Here is an 11,338-nt window from a genome sequence, read left to right on the forward strand (position 1 = left end):
GAACTAGAAAGGCGAGGCTCACCACCCATTTATCCCTCCACCTTTCAATTAGCCCCACATGTGTTTATTGGCCAGGTTGGCACAATTAACTAACTCAATAGTCAAAAGCTTTTGTATAATCAATAAAACATAGGTTAATACCTTTCTGGTATTCTCTGCTTTCATCCAAGATCCATCTGGCTTGGCTTTTTAGAAGTTTCTTTGTTGATGTATGGTTGTAACCATTTTTGAATGATCTCCAGCAAGATTTTGTTTGTATGTGATATTAATGATATTGTTTGATGATTTCCACATTCTTGTGCATTTGGTCCAATTGTTTTTTTCTGAGCGAATGAATGGGTGGCTGGATATAAGAGAGAAAGTGATTTTCCTCTGTGATAGGAAGGATTGAAGGAGGGTGGGCTCTGGAGGCCTCAGTAGGGGCATTGGGGGCCCAGGTAAATGCTGCCTGCACAGGGCTTTGGAGTTGGCCAAATCTAGATCAGGTCTTTGCTCTGACACTTTCCAGCTGGGGGACAGTGAGGTGAGTGGGCTTAGGGTTTCCAGGAGAACAGAGGGGGGTCTGGGGAGTCCTCAAGATGACTAAAGGCCAGTAAGTGCCCATGAAGGCATGGCCAAGGTTAGAGAATGGGAACTTCACCTTAGAGGGTGGGAAACATATTTCGGTGATTTCCTTCTGCGAGACTTGATATGGGAATGGATCCTGATGTTTGACAACTGTTTTCCCAGAACCTGATGCTGGGTGACCAAGCCCGTGCAGAAGCCCAGTATGCAGAGGATGTCCCAGGACCTGGGATTTCCAGAGCCGAGCCAGGACACCCACCATGGAAGCCTGAGACCCATCAGCAGCCCGGTAGGCCAGACTGATCACAGGGGAATGATGGGGGTGGGAGGAGTGAAAGAACATACTTCCCATAATTCTGGCTTCTCTTCTTCCCGGATCCTCCGGGTCAGCCCTGAATGATTGAGGGTGGGAGGCCATCTCCCTGGGCATCCCTCCCTAGATCTGTGCCCACTCCCGGGCACAGATTCTCATTCTGGGGCTTCAGCTATGACCTACCGGAAGGCTCTAGGCTCTGTGAACTTAGTGATGATGGGGGAAGGGAAGTGGGTGGGGCACAGGGAGGGGTACGGAACCCCACGGTGGTACCTCTGTGTAGTTGGCTGGCAGGCAAGAGTGAGAACCCGGACCCTTTTCTACCCTCCTCCAGCCTCTCAGGCGGGGCACTGGTGCCCTGTGCGGCGTGGCAGTGCAGCCCTAGGAGTCCTGGGGCTGCTGGCTGGTGTGGGCATTGGCTCCTGGCTTCTAGGTCAGTGTTGGGGCCCCCTCTGCGGCCTGGGGAGGGACCAAAGCAATGTCTGGGGGAGGCTGGACGGGAGGAGGAGGTGCTGGGCAGGGGCTGAATGTCGACGCTGTGTGAACAGCTTCCTCGTGCACCCTGAGTAAACGAGGGGGAAGGGGTGACATTGCAGCACGAGGAAGGGAGGGAGACACTGCACCAAGAAGAACGTGCTAGCCCTGCCCGAGGAGCGCCAGCTCTCCGAATCGGTCACCCAGAGAGGCTTTGGTCACACTTTTCCTAGAAATGCTTCCCAATGAGACAGGGCATGCCTGTCCTCGGCAGGTTTGTGGGGGACTGCCTGTAGGTGGTTGCTTTTGTCTCGGCCTGAGGGAATCTTGTTTTGGACCATGTATCCCTCCTTTGAGAGCCTTCCCCGCCCCTCCCCAGCCTCCTCTTGTGACCCGCCCTTTGTTCTTCTCCTCCCAAGTGCTGTACCTGTGGCCAGCCGCCCCTCAGCCTGCTTCCGGGAACTTGCAGGATGAGGAGATGTCTCTAAACTGCTTGGGGGCCATCAGTGAGGACACCCTGCTTCCTTCTCCTCCCAAAGCAGGTGGGCCACCCACTTTCAAGGCTTCCAGTCTCCTTCCCCACCTCGAGCCCCTTCACCTCTCTGGGCCAAGAGGACCAAAATGGAGGCCCATCCAGTTGTTGCTGCCCAATTGTCTCTTTCTCTTCCAGCATGAGAGGAGGGGTGCAGTTGCAGCTCCTGAGTTGACGCGGGACTTGCCTGACTTCCTGCTGGTGCACAACCAGGAGTCCAGGCTGCCCGGAGGGAGGGGGGCTGGCCATTTAGGTTCGAGTGAGTCAGTAGCTATGGGGGAAGAGGAGCCAAGCAGCCATCAGGGGGATTTGTCCTGTGCCCACTTACAGGGCTGGGAACATCACTCCAAACACCTCCTATGGCTCATGCCTCCAGCTAGGAGTTGGGGGTCAGGGTGTAATGCTGCCCAGAGATGGGGGGTTAGAAAACCTCTCACAGAGCAGCAGATAAGGAGTCTGCCTTTTCTAGCTCCGTGGCCTTGGGCACATTGTATGTTTGCACTTCCATTTCCTTCGCTAGAACAGAAGAATACAAATATTTACCACACAACGTTGTTGCGAGAATAAAATGAGCTCATATACCTGTGTGGAAAGAGCAGACACTCCATCAGCGGCAATGGCTCCTCCGTTTAGAACACGATTGGAAATCAGGAGACTTGGACTTATGACCTGGGTCCATCCCGTCCTCATTCTGTGATCTTGGGCTAGTCACCTGACACTGGTGCCCACGTTTCCCCTCTGCAGGGAGGAGGGTGGTGCTCCTGCCCTGAAGCGCGGCGGCAGAGCGCACTTGACAGAAGTACTTGGTTGGTTAGACCACAAAACCAAGATGCAACACACACAGGCGTGAGTTGTTCTCAGGCGACCTGAGGCGCTGGGGTCAGGCCGAGCTCGTCCTGGCTCTCCCGGCAGTCGATGGGCTGGGGGGTCATGCTGTGGTTTCAGTGTCTTTCAGGATAACCCCCGAAGACTTCTTGTTGGAAGTGCAGGGGAGGGCTCCGCCAGCCTGGCTCCTGGTGTGCCAAGAGGGCTGGAGCTTGGCCCTGGGGAAGAAGGTCTGCCGGAGCCTCGGGCACCTCAGGTAACTGGATGTGGGCACAGGGGATGGTGGAGGGCTGGTGGGAGATGTTGATCCACATGTCACCAATATGGCAGTGGTCTTCTGACTATCACCTGGCCTCGGGGCCACAAGAAGCCCACCTGTGTTTTTTTGTTGTTTTTTTTTTTCTTGGAGTCCCCTGGCTCTTTAGCAAAGACGAGTAGGTCCCCGGAAGCCATTTCCATCCTTTTGCTTGGTCATTGTACAGAACTCTGCCACTCAAGCCAATGTGCTCCTGTCCCTCTGCCCCTCCTTCTGCCCAGACTTACTCACCACAAGGGTGTGAACCTGTCTGACATCACGCTCAACAGCTCCCAGGAGTTTGCTCAGCTCTCTCCTGCACCGGGGGTCCTGCTGGAGGAGGCGTGGCAGCCCAGGTAGGCGTTCTGAGGAGGTTAGGGGTGTGTGTGGGAGTGGGGTGGTGGGAACATTGGTTGTACAAGAGGATAACAAAGAAGAATGTGCATCAATCAGGTGACACTCAGCTCATACTTCATACGCACGGTCTAATGGACCTCTCGCAAGGCATGCAGGGCTGGTTATTATTGACATTGAAACTGTCATCCCACGTTGCAGGCAAGGGACATGAAAGACCTGTGAGATAAAGGGCCTTATCCAAACCCCTAAAAATCCACACAATTAACGACCGGCCAGACCAAGTCTTGAAAGCAGGTTTCTGTGTCCAGATGAAATACTGTCTCCACCCGGTCACTCCTGCTGTGGCTCATTCTAGTCTCTCAGGAGAGTGATGAGCTGGGAACAGAAAGTAGAGTGCATCTGGGAAGAAGTGTGGGCAACGGGCCCAGTTCATTCCTGCACTCACTGGAAGGTGCGGCAACCCAGGCAGGGCTTCTGAGGCGGGTAGGTTAGTGAGATTCTTTCCTTCCTTCCCACTTACAGCACATACTCACCGGTTCAGGAACAAAGAGGGGAACCTATGCATTCCTCTTTTATCAACGCTTCACTTGTAAATATGGGTCCTGAACAAATTGCCTTCACGCGCTGTGAAGTCCTGTTCTTACCGCTCAGAGTACGTGCTGTTGTCTTGTAGAAACTTGTTGTGAGGAAATGACAAGGGGCTTTGGGTGGGGGTAGGAGTGAGGGGGGTGGAATGGAGTGGAGAGGGGCGGGAGAAAATGGTAGCTTTCTTAAGGCTATGACTATTTGAGAAAGGCTCACTCTCCTCTCCCCCTGACCAACTGCTCCTATTCTTCATGCCATGGGGGGAGGGCGGTTGTCTCGTGTTGGGCCCTGCCCAGCTTCTTGCTGGTACTCTGTTTTGCAGGAGCAATTGCCCTTCCGGCCAGGTTGTTTCTCTCAAGTGCTCTGGTGAGTCACGTCTTGGGCCCAGGAAGGGGCTGGTGGGAGTAAGGGTCCTCTGAACCCTGCCCTGGTCTGCGGGGAGAGCCCTCGTGAAACTCAGCTGTGCCTGGGTTGGGGTGTACTGCCCAATCCCCATCTACCTGCTCAGCCCCTTCTTGCAGACATCAAACCTAACCCACCACCACTGAACAGAGTCTGACTCACAGTGGCCCTATTTCAGAGAGCAGATAGTCTGATCTTTCTCCCGAGGAGTGGCTTGGTGGGTTTGACCTGTTGACATTGGGGTTAGCAGTCCAATGTTTACCCAACCCGCCTAAGCCATGTCTCCCCCTCAGCCACTGGTCAGGGCCAAAGTGATGGCCTCTCACCATCACTTGCTCTCTTCTGGAAAAGCTCCAGGCAAAGGTGAAGTTATGGCTGGGTGTTGAGTAGCCTGTTACAGCTTCATGGTAGCCTGTCATTGTTTGGGGTTGGTCTCTACTCCCAGGGACCCCGGGTGTCAGAGTGGGACTGCTCGTAGGGGTCTCTGGGCCATCACATAGGGCTTCTGGAGCTGCTCCTGGGCTCTAAGCTTTGTCAGCAGCAGAACACTCAACTGTCTGAGTCACCAGGTCTCCTTTAGCCCCGGCCACGGAGTGGATGCAACTCAGAGAACCCCTCTGACCACAAACCACGCCCACTGCCCTCGAGTCAATTCCACCCACAAGAGAACTATCCTTTTGAGTTTCCAAGGCTGTTCACCCATGCTGGGAACCAGTGGCCTCCTATTCTTTGGTGAAAGATGTGGCTTACTATTCCCATAAAGGGTTACAGTCTCGGAAACCCACAGGGGCAGTTCTCCATCCTGTGGGGACACTCTGTGTCAATATCTGTCTGAGTTAGTGGTCGGGCACCGTGTTAGACACAGGAGCTACATGGATAATGCAGCCACGGTTCCTCTCCTCACAGAGCGCACAGCCTGATGGGACAGACAGCTGTGGGTATCACGTAAATGATTTACATCTCTGCCCTCCAGATTCCCATGCCAAGGACCCCAGATAACAAGCTAGAGCTGCCCACCTGGCTTTTGGGGGTCTTGCCCTTGGGCCACGTTCCCTGAGAGGACTGTGCTGATCCCCACCTCCCCCTCTCTCTGCTTTCTTTCCATCCTTCTCTGTTGGCAGAGTGTGGGGCACGACCGCTGGCCTCCAGGATAGTGGGCGGGCAGCCCGTGGCTCCTGGGCGCTGGCCGTGGCAGGTCAGCCTGGTCCTGGGCTCCCGGCACACATGTGGGGGCTCTGTGCTAGCCCCCCACTGGGTGGTGACTGCGGCACACTGCATACACAGGCAAGTCCCCGTGCGGGCGCGGGAGGAGGCGGGGCCCGGGAGAATGCTGACTCACCTGCTGGGGTAGCTTCATCCAGGGGTCTGATCTTCATGGGCATGGGTGGCATTTGTGACGTTGCCTGCGTGTGGTGCAGGGACGCCACAGACCACAAAGCTCGGTGCACTGTGTTGTCCAGTTTTACATCTTTTAAAAGATGCACTCACAAGCGCCCTGCTGCTTATCAGTTTCTCCCCTCTGATTAAATCCTTCCCCATGGAATGACTTGTTGGACATCCCTCTCCTTCAGATCGGAAGCTCCCGGGGAGCAGGGTGCTCTCAGTCTTGCGTTTCCCCACCGCTCTCTCTCCAGGGCCTAGAGCAGGGACTGGAACCGGAGGCTCTTAAAATCGCTCAGAGCGTCTTGCTTCCCGTCCGTCAAACCGAGCATTCAGAAAGCACTTACTGCAGGCTCAGTCTCTTGCCAGCTGTCCAGGGAGGATAGTTACAGGCGAAGTTCCTGTAGGAGGGAACTGGAGAAATGGAACGAAAAGACCAGGGAATTTGTCCACGAACCTTCTGAAGTTCCCTCGTGTTCTGGAAGTGACAGAACCTTCACAAGTGGCCTCTCTGGACCGCGTCCCCTGCCCTCCGCCTCCCTGACTTTGACCTCCTGTGGCTCAGCCCTCCCTGGTCTCAGCGGGCACCCGTGTCCAGTTTCAGGCTGTCCCGCCTGTCCAGCTGGCGAGTGCATGCCGGGCTGGTCAGCCACAGCGCGGCCAGGCCGCACCAGGGTGCTGTCGTGGAGAGGGTCATCCCGCACCCACTCTACAGCGCCCGGAACCATGACTACGACGTCGCCCTCCTGCAGCTGCGGTCCCCACTCAACTTCTCCGGTGAGGCTGGGGCTCTAGGGGGAGAGAAGCAGGCCTAGGTGGGAAGAGAGGGCAGGAGCTTTCCAAGGAACCCTCCTGCCCCGGCGAGCACGGAACTTCCTGTGATCGACGCTTGTCCCACCTTGTGTATGGGCTCCTCAGGAGACCACGGTTCACAGGCTTATCATGCTGGACTGTACCAGGGCTTGGCCTGGGGCTCCCACACCGAACTTCACAGTTGCTCCATCTGCAGCAGACAGCCCGCCCCCACCTCTCCCAGCCTGGCCCCCTTCCTGGTCATTTTTATGGACCACGACCATTTTGTAAAATGCCCCACAGGCAGATCCAGATGCTGCAGTGGAAGGTGGGAAGCTATTCTCTGCACGGTCACGCAGCCCACGGTTCTCCGGCCTGCTGCGCTGACTCCAGGGCCAGTGCTCCTCTGGCTAGCCCTTGCCAGTGCAGCGCAAACCCTGCAGCCACGCTGCCCGCCAACGTGCACTCCCGCAGACGCACATCGCGCACGCTCATGGACACATGCACGTGCATACACTCACAGACTCCGACTCACACCTTCACACACAGACTAGACACGTTCACAAGCACTCATGCACACATGTGCACTCACTTATACACTCACATAGAGGCACTGACACACACACGTGTACTCACACACATGCATGCACTCACACTCATACACACTGACACCATGCACATGCACTGAAGTTTGTACCAACATACACTCACACACACATGCACTCACATACACACAGGCTCACATAGATGCACCCACATACTCACACAGCACACACACACATACAGACACTCAGTATTCCCCTCTCCCTTCCCACTTGTAGCCTGGGGTTTCCCAATCACACTCTAGTCACATAATTTATTCTATAGGTGTTCTCTCTAAACAGCTAACCTTAAAAAATCGACGTAGATAGATGTAATCCCCAGGGAAGCTTTGGATCACTACCTAGTCAGAGAACCTCTGCGACTTACAATGAATGATAGTAACTGCAGGCATGTGACACATGAAAGTGGAACAGTGGCGAAGTTCTACCTCCATCCGGGCCACGGCCTGGGCCGCTCGCAGGCCCCCCTTCAGGCACGAGGCTCAGGGCCTCAGGGAGGCTGAGTCTTCTCTCTAGACGCAGTGAGAGAGTGAAAGGGAATTCGGAAAGGAACGCGTTCTCCTCAGGTGAATCAGTATTTATTTCACAGCAGGCTTGGGCTCCATTGGTGGGACAAGCCACGCCTATTTGGAAGCACTGCCAAGTAAAACCTTACACCTTGGGGAGATTCCCACACAAGGTGGCATTAGAAGTTGGGTACCCGTGCCCAAGAGAAATCTCCCGCTCCCCCTCCACCACCCCACAGGACTGTGTTAGGCTAATGTGTATGTAAGCGGGCCACTGATGTTCTGTCCACCCCCACTGTAGTGTACCCGGGGTCCTCTGGGAGAATGGTGCCCCCTAAGCGGTTCAGTGTATGACTTGCCCAGTGGCTGGAAGTCCCAGCCCATGATGGCAGACCGTGGGGCTGTGGAGAAGTGTGGGGGCATGTGCCAAGCCTGTGTCCTCCGGCCCAGGCTCTGGGGGATGGAAGCTGAGCCTGAGTGGGACGAGGGCCTCTTTCTCGGAGCTTCTAAAGCCGACCTGTTGGGTTTCCTCTGGCTTCTCCACAGACACCGTGGGCGCCGTGTGCCTGCCGGCCAAGGAGCAGCACTTCCCGAGGGGCTCAGACTGCTGGGTGTCGGGCTGGGGCCACACCGACCCCAGCCATAGTGCGTGAGCTCCCGGGGCCCTCTGTGCAGGAGGGTGGTGTGTGGGATGGGGGAAACATTCTTCCTCAGGCTGAGGCACCCTCCCCTCCCCTGGCACTGTTCTTGGCCAGGCCTGAGGCACCGTCTTCCCTGGCTGAGCCTTTCTGGGGAGAACCGCCCACAAGTTTCCCCAAACCTTGGTCCCTTGATGCTCCCCTCCTTGCCTCAGGCTTGCTCTGCCCTCAGCATTTGGGGTGAATGTGAATCCAACTCCTCCTCTTTCTGATCCTGACCCCCACATCCAATTAGACTCCTGCCTCCTTGCCCAGGGTCCCGAGCTCCCGCAGTGGGCTCTCTGAAGCCCTTGCTTGTCTGTGTCCCTGCAGCACACAGCTCCGATACACTCCAAGACACGATGGTGCCCCTGGTCAGCACCCCGCTCTGCAACAGCTCCTGCATGTACAGCGGGGCGCTCACTCCCCGCATGCTGTGCGCTGGCTACCTGGATGGAAGGGCAGATGCTTGCCAGGTGCAGCCACCCTGCCAGGGGCCCAGGGGTGGACAGCGGGGACAGGGGCCTGCTGTGGCTGGGCACCCTGGCCTGAGTATGTCGATGTGAGGCAGTCACTCAAAGAGGAGGGGGCAGTCCCTGAGGGTTTACATTCACCCACGTACTGCCATTGGCTTGACTCTGACTCATAGCGAACCCCTGGGACCAGGTCTGCTTGGGGTCTACCAGTTCTCTCAAGGGTAGAAAACGTTGTGGGAGCAGACAGCCTCATCTATCTTGTTGGCAGCAGTGAGTGAGTTTGAACCTCTTGCAGCGGGCAGCCCAAGGCTTAACCCACAGTGCCAGCAGGGCTCCTGAGGAGTTTATATGGGGCAAGGCATATAAGGCAAGGTATCAGGGTAGGAGGCGGCCAGGAAGGGTTGTCCAGGTTCCCCCTGACCCTCATGGAGGCCTGATGCTCTTGCACAGGGAAGGGCTAATGTGTGCTTCCTCTGCAACCCTCAGGGGGACAGCAGGGGCCCCTTGGTGTGTCCGGATGGGGGCACATGGCACCTGGTGGGGGTGGTCAGCTGGGGCCATGGCTGTGCAGAGCCCAACCACCCTGGAGTCTATGCCAAGGTAGCCGCCTTCCTGGACTGGATCCATGACACTGCACAGGTGAGCTGGGGGCACCAGGGCTGGCAGAGGGGTTTAGAATGACCTGCTGCACCCATGGACTAGAGCCAGCTGGGGGCTGGGGAGGGGGATAGGGGGGAGGCTCCTCAGAGTGGGCAGAGGAGTTTCTAAAATTGACCCATTGGATTTCAATGAGTCGAAACATTTCCTGGAAAGGGTAGACCAAAGGTGCCGCCCACATCGGCCCCTTCCTGGGTGGCCTTGGGGAGCAGCATCGTGGCTGCCTTACCTGCTGAAGCAGGGTGAGCTCTGCGAAAGGCTCAGCACAGGGGAGGCTTCCGGCGCGTGATGCACACGTGCTGGTCATGTGTCTGTTCACAGCCACCATTCCCCCGTGGGCGCTGAGGCCCGCATGCCCTGTGGCACAGGGAAGAGTTGGGCACTGAGTGCTTTGGGCTTGGCCCCGAATTCATTCTGCCCCACATTGGGAATCTGACACTGGGAAGCCGGCCAGTGTCGGATGATCAATGGGAGGGGCCGCAGGAGGAGAAGCGGGTCAGCACCTCGCCTGGTACCGAGTACTTTATACAAATGCCAGGCCTAGGAATGAAAAGCATATGTGTATATATTTGTCAAAGTGGGCACAGAGGTGACAAGGGGGTTCTAGGTAATGCCCCTTTGAGTTTATTGGGGACATGTGCATTCTCACCCAGACCTGATAAAAAGCTAGAAGTGTGGGGTACCAGCCCCACAATCGAATGGGTCCAAGGAGCGATTGTGTAATTGAGAGGTAAAATTAAAGAGACATCAGACAAGAGAAGGCATGTGAGTGTTCACCTTTAGGACCATCATGGCTTCAAGAGCCAGATCCAGGCAGAGAGAATATATATCCAACCAAGGTTTATATACATTCAGCAGGGTGTGCAAGCCCTGCTAATTACAGGCAACCACATTCATGACAAGTGGGCTGTACCCTAACCCTCAAGGTTCCTGAGTATATTGGAGGAGTAACCTAACACCAGTGTCAGGAAAGGGGGAGCGGCTGTCCTCAGAGTCCAGTGAGCAATGGCATGTGTCTGTTCCTATAGATAAAGCTACCCAGCAATCAGCCAGGTGCTTGTAAGAGGTAACTTGAAGGTAGCACTGTTACGGGAGGATACAGTGGGAAACAATATTAATGATGAGAACGTGATTGGGACTCACCTCAAACTCACAAGGGTGAAGGCTTCCCTTCACCCCCAGAAACCCAGCTTGCCAGGCTTCTTAGTATATGGGAATAAAGGATTCATTCGTATACTCTCTCTTCCCGTTATCTGCATCTAGAGGAGCAGATATATTAGCCCATTTGACAGAGAGAGAAATCAAGGTAAACATGGTGCCCAGCCAGACTGTGAATTAAGCTCCTCTATATTTACATCCCCGCCCCCCGCCCCCACTGCCCTGTTCCCTCCAATCTCCCTGAGTAGCAACCTCATGTGTCTTGGGTTTCCTTCTGCAGGTCCACTAGATGGAAGAGAAGCCTCAGTATCAGGATGCAGGAGGTGCGGATTTGCTGCTACCAGGCCACGGAGAGACAGTCATCACCCACAGCCTGGACACTTGGCCACAGGCTCTGTTTCAGTCCCTCTTTCTCACCAGAAAGGAGCCCTGGTGGTGTATGGGTTATACGTTGGCCTACTGAGCACAAGGTCAGCTGTTTGGAACCACCAGCTGCACTGAGGGCGAAAGATGAGGCTAACTGCTCCTGCTGAGACTTATCTCTCAGAAACCCCCGGGGCAGTTCCCACTCGGCCCTCTAAGGTCACTAGGAGTCAGAAGTGACAGGAGGGGTGGGTGTGTTCGCTGGCTCCCTGGAGTGACTCTGAGAGAGGAGCTTCTGGGACTGGGCTGGGTGCTGAGGGATGTGTGGGAAGGAGAGAGCAGGAGCTGCCGCGAAGCGGGCAGCAGGAAGTGAAACACTC

At 55.8% G+C, this 11,338-nt stretch overlaps 1 protein-coding gene across 1 annotated transcript; it reads left to right on the forward strand.

The window, feature by feature from the left end:
- Positions 1 to 610: 610 nt before the first annotated feature.
- TMPRSS5 (transmembrane serine protease 5) lies at positions 611 to 11,123 on the forward strand. The gene is made up of 13 exons (XM_045283581.1): positions 611 to 619; positions 730 to 853; positions 1,212 to 1,310; positions 1,771 to 1,893; positions 2,829 to 2,964; positions 3,246 to 3,359; positions 4,268 to 4,311; positions 5,469 to 5,631; positions 6,326 to 6,504; positions 8,174 to 8,272; positions 8,638 to 8,780; positions 9,267 to 9,419; positions 10,876 to 11,123. The coding sequence occupies exons 1-13, from the start codon at positions 611 to 613 to the stop codon at positions 10,882 to 10,884; spliced, it is 1,395 nt and encodes a 464-aa protein (XP_045139516.1). The 3' UTR covers positions 10,885 to 11,123.
- The last annotated feature ends 215 nt before the right edge of the window (positions 11,124 to 11,338 follow it).

The sequence above is a fragment of the Echinops telfairi genome, unplaced genomic scaffold (genome assembly GCF_000313985.2).
Source record: "Echinops telfairi isolate 266 unplaced genomic scaffold, ASM31398v2 ScPeMD7_7463;HRSCAF=8501, whole genome shotgun sequence".
NCBI classification, from domain to species: Eukaryota; Metazoa; Chordata; class Mammalia; order Afrosoricida; family Tenrecidae; genus Echinops; species Echinops telfairi.

Bases quoted from the DNA above. Each gene is read 5' to 3' on its own strand.
- TMPRSS5 (XM_045283581.1), top strand. The intron at 1,311-1,770 runs GTCAGTGTTGGG...TCTCCTCCCAAG, and splicing joins CATTGGCTCCTGGCTTCTAG to TGCTGTACCTGTGGCCAGCC. The intron at 8,781-9,266 runs GTGCAGCCACCC...TGCAACCCTCAG, and splicing joins GAAGGGCAGATGCTTGCCAG to GGGGACAGCAGGGGCCCCTT.